This window comes from Pseudorasbora parva, chromosome 8, assembly GCF_024679245.1.
Source record: "Pseudorasbora parva isolate DD20220531a chromosome 8, ASM2467924v1, whole genome shotgun sequence".
Taxonomy (NCBI): Eukaryota; Metazoa; Chordata; class Actinopteri; order Cypriniformes; family Gobionidae; genus Pseudorasbora; species Pseudorasbora parva.
Genome location: NC_090179.1, coordinates 19,319,867 through 19,340,635, shown reverse-complemented (window position 1 = coordinate 19,340,635; position 20,769 = coordinate 19,319,867). Strand labels below are relative to the sequence as shown.

The 20,769-nt window shown below is 38.0% G+C and overlaps 2 protein-coding genes across 3 annotated transcripts in view; one reads left to right on the top strand and one right to left on the bottom strand.

Moving 5' to 3' along the window:
- The window catches only part of st14 (ST14 transmembrane serine protease matriptase), a 55,802-nt gene extending 36,931 nt beyond the window's left edge, over positions 1-18,871 (bottom strand). The window contains 1 exon segment of the mRNA XM_067450279.1: positions 18,427-18,871. Coding sequence (XP_067306380.1) covers positions 18,427-18,453 — 27 coding nt within the window. The 5' untranslated portion in view covers positions 18,454-18,871.
- A 688-nt stretch (positions 18,872-19,559) lies between these two features.
- aplp1 (amyloid beta (A4) precursor-like protein 1) overlaps positions 19,560-20,769 on the top strand; it is an 80,873-nt gene continuing 79,663 nt past the window's right edge. The window contains exon 1 of one of the 2 annotated variants that reach the window (XM_067450276.1): positions 19,560-19,808. In XM_067450276.1, coding sequence (XP_067306377.1) covers positions 19,746-19,808 — 63 coding nt within the window. In that variant the 5' untranslated portion in view covers positions 19,560-19,745. The remainder of the gene's footprint in view (positions 19,809-20,769) is intronic. The other variant, XM_067450277.1, reaches the window with a different exon arrangement.

The window sequence follows — 20,769 nt, the reverse complement described above, 5'->3', positions numbered from 1 at the left end:
TGAGACTAGTAGCCGTGTAATAAGTGGGATAATGTACACCCAGCCAGTTGTTATCGCAGAATAAACCCCTTCAGAGTGAGGCAAGACCCCTCCGCTTCACTCTGTCGGGGTTTATTCTGCGATAACCAGCTGGGTGTACATTATCCCTTACATAACGTTACACTAGTCTGACGTGCAAAACTGTTTTGCTTGCTACTGCTAATGTTTACTCGCATACAATAGTCCATAAACCAAATCATGTCATCATATACTACAAGTAAACCCACACAAATGTTGACAGGCCACTAAATACAGTACATACCACAGAGACAGACGTCCTGCTGTTGTTGCTTCTCCTGTTCAATTTATTTCAGCCTCCGGATCTGATTCTGGATCATATATGTATTAGTTGAATCTGATGCCATGGTTTATTAGAGTAACATTTCCTTCTCCACGCTTGAGGATGTCACCGCTTTGTGCGCGCATCGTCATTCTTTAGCTCCGCCCACTCGATACACCTCCAGCCGCTCTGTTTTTTTTCTTTCGGAAAGACTCGGTACAGCCTATATTTCTTTTATAATTATAATAAAACTAAAGACCTTTCAGAGATATGAAGGATGCAATACTACTCTATAGGTACTCAAGATTGACATGAGACTGACTAAAACAGTTTTTCACCCCCCCCCCCAACAATAATGAAATCTTTCCATTTCACAAAATGATTATTATTGTGTAAAATGTTTTTCGACACTAAAATAAATAGGCAAATCATTTTCTCATGTTCATTTCTCTTATTTTTAAAATCAAATTAATCTCACAAAATAATAATATCTTTAAGTGTGCTTCCACACTTGGTTCGATTGCTCCCACCAGACCACCTTTTTAAGCGGACTCGGGTACGGTTTGCGGGTGCACACCCAAGTTCGTGTTCACATTGAGTGTGAAAGCACCCTAAGAGTGTGCAATGCAATCTTCCACAAATCTCAACAAAATTAAAAATATATACAGCTCTGGAAAAAATTAAGAGACCCCTTAACATTGAGGAAATCCATGTTAAGTGGTCTCTTAATTTTTTCCAGCGCTGTATAACAGTGCTGTGGTGCCAAAATTAACATGAATCTTTATTTATTTAGAGAGACAGAGGAGCTGCACTGACAAAAATAAAAAAAATCCTTAAATATGTGTGCAGAATAGCAAATAACAGACTAAATCACTTTATTTTAGAGGTCTGTGTTTGAGAAAGGTTCAATTTAGGACTTGATTTTGCAAGATTTGGTTAGTGTACTGCTGTGAGATCTGGATGGGTTGCATACTGTATGCAGAATCCCAAATGATGCAAAGGTACTAAATAACAGCACTGACAGACATCAACAGTCAGGCATTTAAGGAACCAACCAGCCCCTCAACAGAGTGTGTGGAAGAAAGGAGGAAATGAAGGATCATTTCCTCCTTTCTTCCACACACTCTGTTGACTCCACAAAAAACGCTGTAATTGTCCATAAATCACCCGTTCCCTACCGCAGCGGTATCATACTGAAGCTAAAGTGGGACTGTGGAATGAGCCGGAGCCTCAGTACATTTTGCACGTTTTTAACAGAAAAAGCATGCACACTGCACACACAATAAGGAAGGGGTTGCAATTAAAAAGTGGTTAGAAATCCAAGTGTCTACACCCTGGGAGAAGAGGAATCAGGAGATCATTAGAGAGCAAGAATCACATTGGTATTAAATCAATTTGTCAGACGTGCTAACCCTCCTTTCAAGATCTGGGCCCGATTACAACAGCGAGTGCGATAACTCATCGCAATTAAAGCCATTCTTACTGTAGCCTGCCTGGGCACTCGAGCTGCCTAAATTGGAATTTTTTTAATAGCACATCATGGCATAAGATTAAGAGAATCATCGGGGAACGCAGGTCACTTGCTGCCGTGGGCTTCTGTTATCAGTCATCCTGATCACAGCATTACACGCCGTGATTCTTCCCATAACCCTCTGCAAAACGCCATACTGAAGACATATCACTCTCGGTAAGAGCCATCAGCAAAACAGTACTGTCTCTTTCTCACTTTTATCAGTCAGGGTAGACAAATCTAATTAGACGCTCCTCCACAGGTGTAATCCGCATAATGTCAGTGCGAATTTTGTTCTCTGAATTTAGAATTGCTTAGAAAAAGGAGCAATGATACTTTAATTAAAGATTATGGTGTGGATGATACTTTATAATGGAACAAAGCAAAGAAAACTACCTTATAATGAAGTAAAAAAAAAAAAACACATCTAATTTGCTCATCTATAAGTGCATTGATCTTTGGAATCTATAACTCTATAAATATTGATAAAAATATATATTTAAAATCTATAAATATTGATAAATTGTCCCCACATTGGTTGACCAATAAACTACAATGCAATATATTTTTGATAGATATTTCCCATGGTTTGAATTTAATTTAATAAATTCAATAAAAGCTGAGCTGATTTTAACATTTTCCCCAAGAAGGATAAAGGAGACAGGTCAAATAATTAATACTAATTATATTTCAGGATGTCAAATTAGGATGTCATCCCACTTTCCAGAAAGTCACATTTATCTTCTATTGTCTTTTTATTGGTTTTGGCATTTAATATAATATGAAAATAAATAAATTCAAAATAAAACAGTCTCAACCACGAACATTTTCCCCCCAAAAAATGTCTGACAGACGGCCGCCCGCCCGCCCGCCCGCCCCCTCTGAACCAAAAAGTGAATTAAATTGAGTTCTAATGTTGTTTGTGGATTTTCTATTGTCTCTGTCTCGACCCGGACTCAACCCTCTCTGAAATCGGCCTCGACCTGGACTCAACCCTCTCTGAACTCGGTCTCGACCCGGACTCAACCCTCTCTGAACTCGGTCTTGACCCGGACTCAACCCTCTCTGAACTTGGTCTCGACTCGGAATAAACCCTCTATGAACTCGGCCTCGACCCGGACTCAACCCTCTCTGAACTCGGTCTCGACCCGGTCTCAACCCTCTTTGAACTCGGTCTCGACCCAGACTCAACCCTCTCTGAACTCGGTCTCGACTCTGACTCAACCCTCTTTGAACTCGGTCTCGACCCGGACTCAACCCTCTCTGAACTCGGTCTCGACTCGGACTCAACCCTCTCTGAACTCGGTCTCGACCCAGACTCAACCCTCTCTGAACTCGGTCTCGACCCGGACTCAACCCTCTCTGAACTCGGTCTCGACCCGGTCTCAACCCTCTCTGAACTCGGTCTCGACCCAGACTCAACCCTCTCTGAACTCGGTCTCGACCCGGACTCAACCCTCTCTGAACTCGGTCTCGACCCGGTCTCAACCCTCTCTGAACTCGGTCTCGACCCAGACTCAACCCTCTCTGAACTCGGTCTCGACCCGGACTCAACCCTCTCTGAACTCGGTCTCGACCCGGACTCAACCCTCTCTGAACTCGGTCTCGACCCGGTCTCAACCCTCTTTGAACTCGGTCTCGACCCAGACTCAACCCTCTCTGAACTCGGTCTCGACCCAGACTCAACCCTCTCTGAACTCGGTCTCGACCCGGACTCAACCCTCTCTGAACTCGGTCTCGACTCGGACTCAACCCTCTCTGAACTCGGTCTCGACTCGGACTCAACCCTCTCTGAACTCGGTCTCGACTCGGACTCAACCCTCTCTGAACTCGGTCTCGACTCGGACTCAACCCTCTCTGAACTCGGTCTCGACTCGGACTCAACCCTCTCTGAACTCGGTCTCGACTCGGACTCAACCCTCTCTGAACTCGGTCTCGACTCGGACTCAACCCTCTCTGAACTCGGTCTCGACTCGGACTCAACCCTCTCTGAACTCGGTCTCGACCCAGACTCAACCCTCTCTGAACTCGGTCTCGACTCGGACTCAACCCTCTTTGAACTCGGTCTCGACCCGGACTCAACCCTCTTTGAACTCGGTCTCGACCCGGACTCAACCCTCTCTGAACTCGGTCTCGACCCGGACTCAACCCTCTCTGAACTCGGTCTCGACCCGGACTCAACCCTCTCTGAACTCGGTCTCGACCCAGACTCAACCCTCTCTGAACTCGGTCTCGACCCGGACTCAACCCTCTGTGAACCCGGCCTCGACTTGGTTTACTAATATATAAACCAATATAAACTAATATATAATTAATATAAACTAATATATCTTCATTTAATAATTAATGATGCAGTCAAATATAATTTAGTCTCAAAAGAAAGTGTATTAAACTTTACTTTGACACACAACAGTTTTTAGCAATTAAAAGGATAAAAGCAAATATAACTGGTGCTTCCTAAATGTGTAGCTGTGTGAAGAAACAAACAAAAAGTTATGCATTTCATAAAACTCCATAGTCACGGAATGTGCTTTTGAAAACTAGTTTTGAAAAGACAAAAATGTACGACAAATCACAGAATACATAACACATAGGGTCATATTTACATTTTACATACATTTTTATCTTTTCTAGTTTGTCCATCCCGGCCTGGGCTATAGTCAGCAGTATTGTGCAGTGAGGATTTTGTGCAGTAATATTTGTTAATATATTACCTATTTTAAGGAGTGGAAGTCTTTAACAGAGACATCCATGCGTTAAAATCATTCTGATTACCATATTATATATTATATATATATATATATATATATATATATATATATATATATATATATATATATATATATATATATATATATATATATATATATATATATATAAAAAAAATTCTGAAGATATAAAAAGGAAGGACCAAAAATAGAAGAAACTGACATACGTTTATCAGCTAATGTTTTAGGTTTTAGATAGGATCAGATCGTGTTTAAGATACCAAATTTTTCATGTTACATGCTATGTTACAGTATTATGCTATCTCTCTTTTTAGTAGACACCACAGGCTGTTGACTCAACTCATCCTTCTATTTGACTTTAATCTTGCACTGCAGCATATTGGTATTTGCATTTGTTCCCTTATTTCTGTTCTGTTTCTCTAGGAACTGAAGGTTTAGCCTTTGGCCTACATCTATCCATAGCTATCTGCCATGAACATAAAATGTGAATGAATCACTATTGTGCAGCCAAACCAACAGAAGAAATCATGGTCAGAAGTTGAACCTGCTGATCATAAGATAGGTTTGCCATTTACTTAGTGAAGCCAACAAAGTCATGCTGAAGCAAAATATGCAAGCTAAAGAAAACATATTTGGATATTATAAATTATGGAAGATACAATGAACCAGTAATTAATGTTATTTTATTACCAATAACTAATAAATGTAGTAAATATTAAAAATAAAACATATACATTTAAAAAAAATTACAAAAACAAAAAATACTATTACAAATTGTAAAGATTAACATTAAGTCAGTTTTAAATTACAGTGTAAAAATAGCACATTTCCATACATACATACATACATACATACATACATACATACATACATACATATATACATACATACATACATACATACATACACACATACATACATATATGTATAAAAATTGATTGATAATAAAAAAACAAAAAAAAATACTATTTCGGTTATCTTTTGTGTCAATATGTGACTGTACGGCATTAAGACAAAAAGAGGAAATATCATAAAATGGAAACAATAAATACAGAGAATGCAAGAAAGCATTTTTAAAATTTTCATGTATTCCTCTTCTGCTATAGTATATGATCTGTAAACACAAGCAGACCACATTTCAGCTTAAAGTCCAGTTATCTCATACTTCTGACATGGAGCAGGACCAGAGGCCAGTTATCACTGACTGGTCAGTCAGCTGGAAAAGACAGTTCAAGACACGGAGGAGCATCCAAACAACACAGTAGCAATTAAACCTTGAAAAATGAATCCCCCCAAGACAAAACAGAATATTTAAAGAAAGGTTCAGGCAATTAAAAGACAGCTTCCTGATACAGGATGGTTGAACAAATGATTTAGTTGATTAGTTTGCCCTCAGTGCAGCAGATATTTGTACTACATTGGAGTAAATATTAAGTTGACAACTGTGAAGCATTTCAAGAAACTCTTCCTGGACCAAAAAAAAAACAAAAACACTTAGGTTTAGTAAAGTTGTTGTAAATTAAACGGCTGACCAAAACTCGGGCCATGAAATGAAAATCCTTCCAATGGTCGTGATGTAAATGATTCATTAAGTTGTCTTGGTTGATAATCAATCGAGAATGGAAACAAGAAGAACAGGAAATGATAATTAATGAAACTGTTAAAAATAAATTAATGCACCAAGTTCTCTCAAATACAGTAATATTTGTTCTCACTAATGTGACTTCACAAAACTTCTACAACTCTACCAAAATAAATTGTTAATATCTTACTCATTTACTCATGATAGGAAATTTCAAATGAACAGAAAGTCTGTCCAGGCTGTTAATGTATGTAAAGTAAGTCCAGAGTATCACCCATATTTTTCACTTCATTATTCCAACTATAGGTCAACCGATAGTGGATTTTACCAATAACTGGGTTGGACCGCACTGGCAGACAACCAATAGTTTTTTAATTGGATACAGAATGAAAACAAACAAAACTCCAAACTAAACCAAACCTCCAAATTTAAAACCAACCCTCTGAACTAAATCAAACTAAACCAAACCCACAAACTAAAACCAAAGCTCAAAACAAAAACTAAACCTCCAAACTAATCCTCCAAACTAAACCTCGAAACCAAACCTCGAAACTAAACCAAACTTCCAAACTAAACCTCCAAACCAAAACTAAACCTCCAAACTAAAACTCCAAACCAAAACTAAACCTCCAAACTAAAACCAAACTTCCAAACTAAAACTAAACCTCCAAACCACCAAAACAAACCTCAAAACTAAAATCAAACCTCCAAACTAAACCTCCAAACCAATCATAAACCTCCAAACCAAACTAAACCTCCAAACTAAAACCAAACTTCCAAACTAAAACTAAACCTCCAAACCACCAAAACAAACCTCAAAACTAAAATCAAACCTCCAAACTAAACCTCCAAACCAATCATAAACCTCCAAACCAAAACTAAACCTCCAAACTAAAACCAAACTTCCAAACTAAAACTAAACCTCCAAACCACCAAAACAAACCTCAAAACTAAAATCAAACCTCCAAACTAAACCTCCAAACCAATCATAAACCTCCAAACCAAACTAAACCTCCAACCCAAAACTAAACCTCCAAATTAGGGATGCACCGAATGTTCGGCAACCGAAATTATTCGGCCGAAAATAGCCAAAAAAAGCACTTTCGGCATTCGGCCGAATAAGTAAAAAGGCCGAATAATTTTGGCCGAACAATGACGTTTTTAATGACTCGATCAAAAAGTAACCCACGTAGAGTGAGAGCCGCTTGCTTTATGCAGCAAACATGTCAGCAGTGTGGAAGCACTGTTTAGTGCTGCATCTCATGTCATCGATGAGAAGAGGAACCGACTTTCATGTGAGAAAGCAGAGAAGCTACTTTTCATAAAGAAGAACCTGCCACTTTTCCTGAAGAAGTAGGCTAAGTAGGCTTATGTCTAGGACAGTTATTTATTGGTTGGAGGTTCATCCACATTTTTTGCACTATTCAATGCACATTTGTTGTTGTAGACATACAGAGTTACATTCTTTCAGCAGCCAGTTATAGGCCTAACATAGGCTATTCAAGAAGGGGGGCTTCTAAGATGGCCAAATAAAAATATATTTTTTATTGTACTAATTATTTATTTTAAGTTATGTTGTGCTTAGTTTGTATAATATCTGCTGGAATGTTAAAAAAAAATTCAGTGTTAAATAAATATTTTGAAATTGTATTTTTGTTATTTGATTTATTTCTCTGAAAAGCAACACAAAATAGTAAAAAGCAAATTTTTACTATTTAATTATTGTAATGGTAAAAAAAAAATTGCCAAATAAATGGAAAAAATGCGAAACACCGCGTTCGGTATTCGGCCTTCGGTCTTCGGCCAAGCATTTCATTATTATTCGGTTTCGGCTTCGGCCAAGAGTTTCATTTCGGTGCATCCCTACTCCAAATCAAACTAAACCAAACCTCCAAACTAAAACCAAACCTCCAAACTAAACCTCGAAACCAAAACTAAACCTACACACAAAACTAAACTTCCAAACTAAAACCAAACCTCCAAACCAAAACTAAACCTCCACACAAAACCAAACCTCCAAACCAAAACAAAGCTCCACACAAAACCAAACCTCCAAACCAAAACAAAGCTCCACACAAAACCAAACCTCCAAACCAAAACAAAGCTCCACACAAAACCAAACCTCCAAACCAAAACAAAGCTCCACACAAAACCAAACCTCCAAACCAAAACAAAGCTCCACACAAAACCAAACCTCCAAACCAAAACAAAGCTCCACACAAAACCAAACCTCCAAACCAAAACCAAACATCCAAACTAAAACAAAGCTCCACACAAAACCAAACCTCCAAACCAAAACCAAACATCCAAACTAAAACAAAGCTCCACACGAAACCAAACATCCAAACTAAAACAAAGCTCCACACGAAACCAAACATCCAAACTAAACCAAAGCTCCACACTAAACCAAAGCTCCAAACTAAAACTTCCAAACTAAACCAGACCTGAACTTTATTTAAAAAAGGTACTGAACCATAGAAATCAAATGTACTTTTTAAATGAAATCTATATAAACATGAATCTCTATATGAAGCAGACTATATTAAAACCAAAGATAGAGAAACATTTGTTGAAAATAAACGCTCAATAGGGTGAAGTCATTATGCACAATGAAAATGATTTTGGACAAATATGTAATTTGATGGAAAACTGAGTAGCACGGAAGGATTTTAAACAGAGTCGTAGCTTGTCTGCTTTGGTGCGCGCACACTATAATGTGTATGACTTGAAATTGGATTAGTTTTCAATATATGTTTCTGTCGGTTGCATGAACATATCAATTTTCCTTACCATGTCACATACCTTCAAATATGCAAATTCGCTGGCTAACAAATGCATAAATTTGACCAGCTGGTATAGGGCTGTGCAGTATATTGAAATGATCGATATATCGCAAATGTATATATCACAATATGCATATCGCAACAGCACACAATATATGAATGATTTTAAAAGGCTACGTCAACATTGTGAAATGTGTGCATTTTAAGTCAACAATTTTAGCAGAGACTAGACTGGGCACATGACTGTTACTCATGTGACTTGCTTAATGTTAAAAAGAGTTATTAAAACAACTTGCAGACTTGTGGTGTCTGCTGTCTGACACACACACACACCGAGAAAACCGCACAAGCCGCCTCTCTGAAAGCGTGTGATCCCTTCAGTTCAGTTTCATTTCTTGTTACACACTCAAAACTGTCAACACGCACAGTTATGTCAAAATGGCTGTCTTGATTCATGTAAACACAGTTATGCTTTAAGTGAAGGATATAAGTCGGGAAAAGAAACTGAAAGCTTGTCAATAGGATCCATGCATTAAGTCTTAAACAGACAGACGGCTAAACTTGTTGCCACTGTCTGTCACACAACAAAAGAGAAATTCACTCAGTGCTCTTGGCTGAATGACCTTTGTAGCTTTATCATGTATCAGTGTATATTTAATTCATATGAAGACTACTGTTTTTAGTTCTTATTTTTATTAAAAAAAAATAAAATTAATCGTAGCTTAGATTAAGTTTAGTTTGTTTAGTAAAATTAAGCTTAGTTTGTGCCAATCCTGGGTTTTAGGTACCATTAAAGTGGTTTGGCTTTTAGCTGTGTTCATCTCCATGGTAACTTATGCTCCACGGCTAACCTGCTCCAGGGCAGGTTATGTTCTGGGTAAGAGATCGCAAACTGAACTTGGACCAATCAGCTGAGAGTAAAGTGACACACTTCAGATGCAATAAAGAAACTGACACTTAGTTTCTGCTCCAAATTAAAGGTCACTACATAGCAAATGTTTTTTAAAGACTAAAGCATCTGGCTTTTAACAATGCTTATTTATAATAATAATAATTTTAAATGATTTAGATATAATTTATGTAATTATTATACCCTTAATCGATTACACAATTTTAATTTTAATGAATCAATCATTAATAGGAACTGTCAAAATTAACATAAATAGCCTATATAAAGTTATACAAATTAGGTTTAAAGGGTTACTTCTCCGCTTTTTTATATTAAACTATGTTATTCCCTTAACTAAAACGAGTTGATACATGCCTCTATCATCTCAGTGTGTGCACTTAATCTCTCTTACGCGCGGTGACGATCTGATAGCATTTAGCTTTTTCTTAAACACTGCTGGTCACTTTCAGAAGCTGTAGTGATGCTTTTTTTTTTTTTTTTTTACTATAAAAGAACGTGAAACACAAGAATGGCATCATTCTCAGTTTTTGAATACTTATAATTCAAGATATATAATTTAAATATATTTTACACACTAATGGCACTATTGTAACACATATCGAATATCGCATTATTTAACAAGATATCGCATTTTTCTTTAATATCGAGCAGCCCTACCAGCTGGATATAAAATAATGCAAACAGATGGTAACAATCCATGATTGTTACCATCTATTTGCATAAATGGCATCAGTCTCAGTTTTTAAATACTCATAATTCAAAATATTTAATTTAAATAGATTTTTCACACTAATAGCAATATTGTATCGCATACCGAATATCGCAGTATTTAACAAGATATCACATTTTTCTTCTATATCGCACAGCCCTACAAGCTGGATATAAACATTTTGGTTGGATTTCAAATTCAGTGACATTTGAGACTTAAGGAGTGCACTAAAGCTTCAAGCCACAAAACGACAACTTGGATTTCATAGGGTCTGCAAGCAATCTAACATTTGTAACACAAACTCAAAGAAAACAAGCCTCTTAGATCGCAATGCCAATTTTAAGTAGACCAAGTAGTGAATAACACTTGATCTATTTCTAAATATCTTAAAGCTATTTACTGTACAGCTCTACAACATCCTAGCACAAGTGTGCATTCATTTCTGAACATCGCCTAAAACCACTGATTTCAACCTCTGTACCAAAATTGAGGAAATTCCATCCATTCTGTAATATATTTCGATTCTTTTCATCTGTTTTTCTCAGATGGAGCAGATAACCACACAATGTCTAGGGTGAGTGTGAACAGCTGAGAATGCACTAAGCAGTACAGTGGACCTTAGTATCATCAGTCCACATCACAGCAAAGAAACACATTACATACAACCTAGTCAAAATACCGTTGACGACAAAGGAGAAAATCTGCCAAAAGAACAAATCTGCTGAGCAGACAAGATGTGAAGTTTGTTCGATAGAGGCATCAAAAATAACTGTATTCCTAAATATTCAATACTGATCTGCAAGGCAAGGCAATACTACACATAGATAAAAAAAAAAAAAACGTCTAAAGAGGAATCTCAGGAATTTTGTTATTGCCTAATGAGAGCATGACATGGTGTTTCATTCTCTTGAAAAACAAATTACGATTAAAAAATTAAGCATGCAAATAAGTTACAATAATAAGTTACATCAAAAAAAAAAAAAAAAAAAAAAAAAAAAAAAAAAAACTTACCGTTACTGAAATAAGCTTGTCTGTGGAAGCCTGAAAAAAAGATAAACTGCATAGGCTGTGCTCTGGGAGTATTTGAGGATTCAGGCTATCAAGTTGAAACAGGCCTGAGGATCAGAAGAGATCACAAATACCTGGAAATCTAGGCGTGTTTAGCTTTAGCAAGAAACAAAGCCCATCTGAACACATTACCTCCTCCTAATGTAGCGAAGATCTTATGGCTGATTATACGGCTATATCCATCTAATTCGAGTCAACGCATTTTGGTAGTTGGTTGCCTTGGTTAAATAATACAGACATCCAATGCATCAAGTGAGAGAATTGCCAAAGAAATGGTTCATCCGCTCTTATCTATTTATAGGACCAGATAAGGCAAGAGCCATATAAGGGAAATTATTGACTTTAAGAAACCAGTGTTATTTGGGGTTTAAAAATAGCGTATGGAAAATACATCTCGATTTCTCAACACAAAAGGATTCAGAGCAAGACATAAATAATGTGGATTATAGTAAATATGCATAATGTGTAAAAACTGGGTGTGTCTCTTGGTTTTTGCTCCCACAAGCACGTCGCTGTACTGTCATGACAGAAAAAAATAACAACTAAATAAAAACACCGTGTATGGCCTCAGCACTGCACTTTAAGGACAGGGAACTGGCCATAAAGAGTCAAGCACAAACCCGACGTGTCTTCATTTACAACTTTATGACGGAAATGTGCACTTCGCCACAACCACACAGACATTACAATGACACAGAGCCAATAAATGGATCTCAAATACATACTTTCCCTTCAGGGGAATGTTTCTGCTAGAATTGTTTTACTAGAGCATGGTTACCAAACACCAAAGTCAACGGATTGATTTCTAGGAAACCCCAATTATTATACCCTGAATGCTAAATGCAAATGTCAGACATTCACCCCTATAAAGCTTACAGTATCATATTTATCATATTTCATTTTCTAAATTATCAACATGATCAAAACTTTGCTCAAACCTGTAGGCTGTACATAATCTGCCATATGCCTTCTGTGTCATCTGATAATCAATTTAAAAGCCTTTTAGAATAATTCTAAAAATGTCCACCGTCAGGTTGTGGTACATGTGTGTCTTTTCGAGGTGACACCTTTAATGACTTTTATAAAGTTAACAGTCATTTTTATATTTTATATTTAGTGATATTTTAAGATGAAGTATATTTTTAATATTTTCTTTTTAAAAAAGCAGGTTAAATATATGCAACATGATTTGGGGGAATCTTTATTTGTATGCATTTCTCAATCACATTATGTTTTGCCGCCACACACAAAGAAAACTATAGTTTTGTGCATTAATCTAAGCATTTAAATCTTAGTAAGACCAATTCATTATTGGTGGATATAGAGTGACAACTGATATTTATATAAATGTTATAAAAATAGTCTGCTATTTGGTTACACATATATAACTGATTTACCTTAGAAGATACCATTATAACATTAAAAGCTGATGCATCAATATGACGCAAACATCAAACACATATCTAAACTTTTTTAGATTTATTTTATATTTTGTCTAAAATAGTAAACTCTTACAATTATCCATGTAAACAGAACATTTCCCTAATGTTCCCATAAGGTTCCATTTTGGTAATTTTTGTGGGGAACCAAATAAGAACATTCTCTATCGGTTGTGTTTTTGTAACCTAAAGAGAACACTGCAGGTTCTTGATCAATCAGTTTATCGATCTTTATTGAATAATATATTATTATTAATAAATATAGGAGTGTAAATAATGTGATTTCAGAGAGACTTGACATGTAATTGAAGACAACATGAACCGATATAAGTTATTTAGTGACTAAAAGAGAGAAGGCTACATCCTAGGGGTGGGCGATATCTCGATATTTAAAATATATTTCGATATTTTTTAAACTCGATATGGATTTTGACACATCGTATATATCGATATATTGTTTATATTTAATTCTGATTCCGCCACTTTGCTTGTTTGCCTTCTCTGTGCTGTGCTCGACCCGGCTCACGCACCTCCCGCCTCCTTGCTTTTGTTCCCCCTCCCCTCGTGTGTTGTCTCATTGAACACGGCGGCGTCTAGCCTAGAATTCTAGACGCACCCTAGCGGCAGCAAATTTAATCTGCCCGCAAGTGTCGTCTAGCAACTCTCAATACCCTTCTGAGCTGTATTCGCCTAACTCTTGCCAGGCCAATCACATCGTGTATAGAGTCGGTGGGCGGGGCCATAATGACGACGGCTGAGTTGCGTTTGCGTGCTTCTAGTAAACACAGAAACTGGCGAACGGCGGCGGTCTTTCGAATCAGCTTTGACCACGACTCTGGAAGACTTGGAGCAGAGTCCTGCACGGGTCCATTTTTGGAGACCCGCCCCCGCCCGTACCCGCAAGGTTTAGCACCAGATCCGACCCGTGACCCGTGAAAATTTCAAAATTAAATCCGTACCCGCCCAGACCCGTTAATATTTGGCCCGTTACCCGACCCGTGCCCGCGATAAATCACACACGCTAAAACATTCAAATTAAAATGCTTTATTTTTTTATCCTACACCTCTCTCAACATCAACAGCGTCATGAATGGGCTAATGAAACAGGCAAAAGTGCCTTTCAAGACTCATTGTCAACAATTTCATATACTCCACTCGCTAGCTTTACTTTTACTTCATCCATTGCTACTCCTGCAACGCTCGCTCCTGCGCTACGAGAGGCATCAACTAAAGTTTCAATGTCGCAGTGGTGGTGACGTGATGGGTCAAATGGTATATCATTGTTGCGTGTGTGTGTAATGGTAATTTGGACATAGAAATTGTAATAGCCTACAATATGTTGGATGGGGGAAGAAGGAGGCGGGAACCGGCGAACATTTAAAAGACTTTAACCAAACAAAACGAAAGTAACGTGAGTAGCCCTTCATGGACATCTCCCATGCGCACACGCATAATAAAACATAAACACAACTCAACGTCAAATCCAGGTCTGGTGATCTCTCGTCCTTATATGCTTCCGAGCTCCCTCAGAGAACTCGAGACCGGTGTGGCTCGCAGGTGACGCTCATTCACAATCACGCCCTGGTCTCTCTCTCTCTCGCTCTCGCGTACACTTTGCCACAGAAATATTGCACATATTTTTTTAATCCGCCCATCCGCGCTACTACCCGCCCGCACAGAGTTAATTATCCGCCCGCATTCCCGCCCGTGAATTTTATAAATGTCATAATCCACCCGTTTTAGCCACTTTTATGCGGGTACCCGCGGATACCCGCGGGTACCCGACCCGTTGCAGGACTCTGACTTGGAGTTAAGCTTTTCTCTGAGAAAAGAACAAAGAACGGCACTGAAGTCATTCTTGAAAAGGGAAGATGTGTTCGGAGTTTTGCCGACCGGATACGGCGAATGTTTAATCTGTCAACTAGCTCCGCTTCACCTTCGTTGCTCTGGTTGGTTGTAGCGCTATCCTATCGCGTGCAGAGGGAGTTTGAAAGACAACTGTTTATCCCGCCCCTCGGATTGAGCCCTGTCATTGGTGAGTTTCCAGACCAAACATCTTGATGTGGGTCTGGCTTGTCAGGCTAGGCGGCGTCCGCAACCAGGTTTGGATTAGTTATCATGTTGACAAGCGTGTGCGTTGTTTAAGACTTCGTTTAGAGACCACGATTTTCATTCTAACACAACTGCTTGCTAAAATTCATAAAGCAATATTAATGTTCATCATAGTTCAAATCGCAAGTTTCACTATTGGTGCGAGACGCACTCGCAGTCGCAATCATGTCAGTTTATGATTTGTGTCTAACTGATCACATAGTTTTCGGTTAAAATGTCAAAATGATTGAATATTATTTGAAAACATTAAAAAAATTATTGCAATATCATCATTATTATTTTGTCAGCTTTGTCACGGGACTATGATGAATAGCCTAGGTCTATTCATGTTTTAACCAAGAGGGGAAAACGCGACATCCCGGGTGTCCTGAGACACAGTGCTCTTCTGTAAGGTTTACTGTAGCCTACCTTCTGTCATTCATATTTCGTTCTGTAACTGGAAAAGAAGGGAAGCTCGCCTCATGTGTAGCCTACATGATCCGCATAATTAGGCGCTCAGTCACGCTATAGAAAAGAGTGTGACATCTAGCCTACTGTTTGAATTTTGTTACAAATTTAACAGGAAGTGGTGTTATGAAAAAATATTTTTATTTATATCTCAGTCATGCCCCCATCTTTCTGCAAAATTCTTACTGTTTACTTTAACTGTAAAAAAAGGGAGTCTTTTGAAAGCATGAAATGAATGAAAAGAAGGCTATATGTATTTATTTTATAGTTAAATTATTATTATTTATTTAATCAGGGAGTTTTTTCTTTTTTTTAAATGTCAAAAGCCCTTTGTTCCTACATGAACTGCACTTCAATATTTTTTTTTTAAAAAGGCTATGATATTTTGCATATTTGTTTTTGCTGTTTTTAGGGGGTTATTTTTCCTGTAAAGATATCGAGATATATATCGTATATCGAGATATAGCAAAATATATCGAGATATTTTTTTTGCTCCAATATCGCCCAGCCCTACTACATCCTGTTAATTTAGTGGTAAGAAATGAATGCACTGTTATCCCAGTTAAAGTACTCTATATCCATTTTCTAACTGCTCTAAATAAAACATATTTTAAAACCCCATATTGTTTTGAAGTCAGTGTTATTTGGCATCTAAACGTAAAACTTGGTTGTGGTGGAGTGGACACGGGAATTGCTGGACCATTACTGACATACAGCAGGTTAAACTAGAGGAGTAAAGTTTGAAAAGAACGTTTAAAGTTGGAAGGTGAAAGTTTGAAGCAAGTGACCGAGTAATATTCTCTCTCTCTCTCTCTCTCTCTCTCTCTCTCTCTCTCTCAGACCCAATATGTCCAATCAGGAACTAGTTACAAATCATCTATTTCACTTTGCACATGCTCAGTTTAGTCCTTATTCCACATGTGATAAAGTAGAGCTCTGTGGCAGACATAGCAGATGTTAGAGGAAAAAAAAAAAAAAACTCTTTTGACAAATGAAAGTACCTTTTCTCTTTACTTTTTTTATATTTTTGTTACAGGAATTTCTATTTTGTAGTTAAACACATCAAATTTTAATTATGTTTATTGTGTGTCTGTGTAGATAATTGTCATCCAAGTTGTTAGTGTCAATGTTTTAGCTGTTAGCTGTAAGGTGGGCTAGTTCATGGCTACATGACTCTGGGTTAGTTGTAACAGTCTCTCTCACACACACACACACACACACACACACACACACACACACACACACACACACACACAGACACACACACAGACACACACACAGACACACACACACGGGTGACCAAACGTACTGTTTTCCCAGGACATGTCCTGTTTTCAAGTTCTGTCCTGGCCCTAATATAACTATTTTCTATCCATACAGAGGGGCATACTTTAAATGTATTGAAATTAATAATGAAACTGAGTAAACTTTGAGTATAATTTAAGTATCTCCTATTTCCTGGTTTTCACACACACACACACAGACACACACACACACACACACACACACACACACACACACCCACATACACATGTGTTCAATTTCAATATTTTACTATGGCTAATGACATGACTAGCAGTAACATACATGCTTGCACACATAATGCTTGTGTTCAAGTTCAATTTGTTATGTTCAATTACTGAGAGTGACAAACACACTCAGTGACGCACACATCAGTTATATCGACATGTTAGTTTTGAATAAAAAGCTTCCAAAATATATATTTTTTAGCCATAATCCTTATTTCATTATGTTACATTTCACCCCGGTAGACTATGGGGTGAATTGTAACATTTTATGTGTTTGAAACTGAAACTGATAAATTCAGTTTGAAACTGAAAATGATAAATGTAAATGTGAAACTGAACCATGCATTTTCTGTTTGTGTTGCAAAGATAATAGTTATCTCATTTAATAACAGACACTTGTAACTAGTTTAAAATCACATTTTGAACACACTGGCTTAAAAGTAGGCTACTCCAAGACATAGACAGAAAGGTCAAAAATGTTACATCCCCGGTCTCCTATGTAGTTTCCTATGGTAAAAACTGCACATGAACGCCTCGAAATTTGAATGGGATGAGCTCGTAATCACGAATTTTGTTTCAATAACATTTTTGATAGCAAGTGAAGGCGGCATTATTTTTGGTCTATAGGTTTGCCACGCTGAAGTTAAACCAGACGATAGAACACTACGTAGGCTATAGCCTACAAACATCAAAATGTGTCACTCTAGTCAGTGGTAGGCTACGCGTATCTGGACATGAGTTAGAAATATTGTTAAGTGACTCTTGTAAATTAACTAATCATTCTCGTTCACCTCCATGACCTGGACTCGTTTGTGTTTAAGCAGGCTACTTTTTTTTAACTGCGTAAACAGCAGAGATGATCATTAGATAAGATTACTCGTGTATGTGAACTGATTCAAACGAGTCACTGAGATGAATCAAAAGCCTTACCACCAAGAGGTCGGTGAATGATGGCGCAAGACTCGCACAGGTGTAGCCTAAATGTGAAACATTTAAATAACTGAGGTGGAATATTAAAAATTGTACCCACCAGAATGATACAACTTTACATTCACATATTCAAGTTGTTATAGGCTACACGAGATTCCCTAGGCTATTAGTTTTTGCGAGCAATGACAACATATATTGAGGATACGGTGTTGTGCCGAGTACGTCACTTCAAACAAAGTGAGGAGATTAAATAATATGATAATACAACAGAAAAGAAGAAGAAGAAGAAGAAGAAGAAGAAGAAGAAGAAGAAGAAGAAGAAGAAGAAGAAGAAGAAGAAGAAGAAGAAAAACACTTACATGTTCATACACAGCGGAGGAACTCATGTTAGGCTACTTCAGGATACAGACACCAAAGAGAGCGCCAGAAGTTTGGAACACTTTATCCAGGCGTCTTTTTCTTTTCTTTCCTGGCGATTTGGTTGAGATAGTCAAAGTGGTAAAGATATTTGTGGAGCGTTCAGAGTTTCCGACAGTGCGTCGTTCTCTCTCTCTCATCTCCCTCACCTGACCTGAAGTTCTCGTGATGACGCTGTTTCGCTCGGTATGACAAGGTAGCCTATACTTCCGTCACCAAACACAGGCGTTTACAAACGGGGCTCAATGTCAAAGAGTCATTTTTGTTATGTTGTTTTCAGGCAACTTGTTCAGAATTGTTAACTCCAAATTAAAATATGATATTGCTGTAAGCAGGTGAACGCTGTAAGATTCCGACAAGAGGTGTTACTGAATGTAGTAGAATTCCAGCTACCTGGCCAGGTAGGCTACAGGATGTCATGTTAATGTTCCCGGGGGATTTTGTCACATTTAAACATTAAGCAAATCTCGATAATTTCTCTACATTTCTGCTGCTTTTTTTCATGAAGTGTATGTTTCGTAATCACTCTTACAACCCAAGTAAAGGCCCAAAAAAGTGTGAAAATATGCCCCATATTTGTCAAAATCTTTTGTTCTAGGCAACAATTGTGGAAATGTCACCCATCCATCACATTCTTATTAAACATTGCCATAAAAAAGCATGTTCGCCTCATTAGCTCCCTATAACATTAGGCCACAGCCTATTCATTAATCATTTTATATGTTAGAGCATAGGCTGTGTGCATGGTGTAAACATTTATCTTGACTTCCCTCTAGCGACTAAATCCTGAAACTAGGCTCATATAGATATAAGCAAAGCAATGTAGTGAGGACTGTAAATCTATGAATAATAATAAGTCATTTGCACCAAGAGGCATTTAGATGGGTGAAAAATATAAACTACGTATTTCTTCACATCACAGACGTAGTTTACCTCTTCCCCCACATGGGCTGCAGGCGTAGACAGTGCTTATCTACGGATGGCCAGCAGGTGGCGGTGTTCTTCAGCAAATGGACGCCCACCTTCTGCGCAGCCCGAGCGGAGGAGGGTTTGGTACGGAGGGGAGCCGCAGCCGATTGTCAGTTCACACTGAGATCTGCGGACACAGGAGATATCTCAGCCAAGCGCCGAACACACCACCTCGTATCCCGCAACAGACCTGTTCATTCCCGTTGGTTTTTCTTTTGGAAATAAAGCAGTAGTTAAAATAGACATTCAAAGAAATCAGCAAAGTTGAAGACTAAGAAGAGAAGGAAGAAGAATGGGGCAGAAAACGCCATTAATATTGATGACTTTATTGTCTTATTGCGTCTGGAGTGATGAGGTAGGATCCGAATGCGGATAACACATTTATGTCTGTTGTAATTGTTATGTAGGGGTCCTTGATTCAAAATAACCTTGAGAGTATATGTTTTTGCAGCCACGTTTAAAATAATAATAATTTAAAAAAATAATAATTGTACAAATAACACAAGGGGTCAGATCTGATATGTATGAAGGTTTGTCTGCGTATGCATTGTGTGTGTGTGTGTGTGTGTGTGTGAGAGAGAGAGAGAAAGAGAGAGAGAGAGAGAGAGAGAGAGAGAGAGAGAGAGAGAGAGAGAGAGAGAGAGAGAGAGAGAGAGAGAGAGAGAGAGAGAGAGAGAGAGAGAGAGAGAGAGAGAGAGAGAGAATCGGGACCTTGGCCTGATGAATGGGAAGATAAATTAGCTGAGTATATTTATTTCTTAGGGTGGGGCATGGCTTTTTCATTACAGAATGGATGTTTAGTGTAAAGATTGGTATCACTGAGTTATGATCTATTAGATTCAGTATTTATTGTGTACTTGCATTGATGAGGAAAATGCTGTCTTGTTGCAGATGTCCAGTATACAACTTAATGCGTTGCCATGCATTTTAGATTTTTAAAATTGTATTCTGTTCTGCATCTAGACTGCCTATTTGTCTGGGGACGTGTCAGTAAAACGAGACATTTTAGAGTGGTCTTTCTGATTTGAGAAGATGACATTAAGCAACACAGCTTGTTATGGCAGACACGATCTCAACCCTGATGCTTGACTGAAGTCTGGGGTTGTTGATTCAGTGCTATTAGATATGCTGCAGCCTCTGCGGCCTGCAGTGCTGACGGAGCCTGCTGTACCTCCAGGCCCAAGATGGAAAAATTATGTTACTCTGACATTTTATGCCACACACCCCATGCTTATTTATTTTTTATTTTTTTGGGGTGGTCTTTTTTTATTGAAATATTATTGGACGATGAAGCGTTCGTGTGTTTTAGTAAAGGC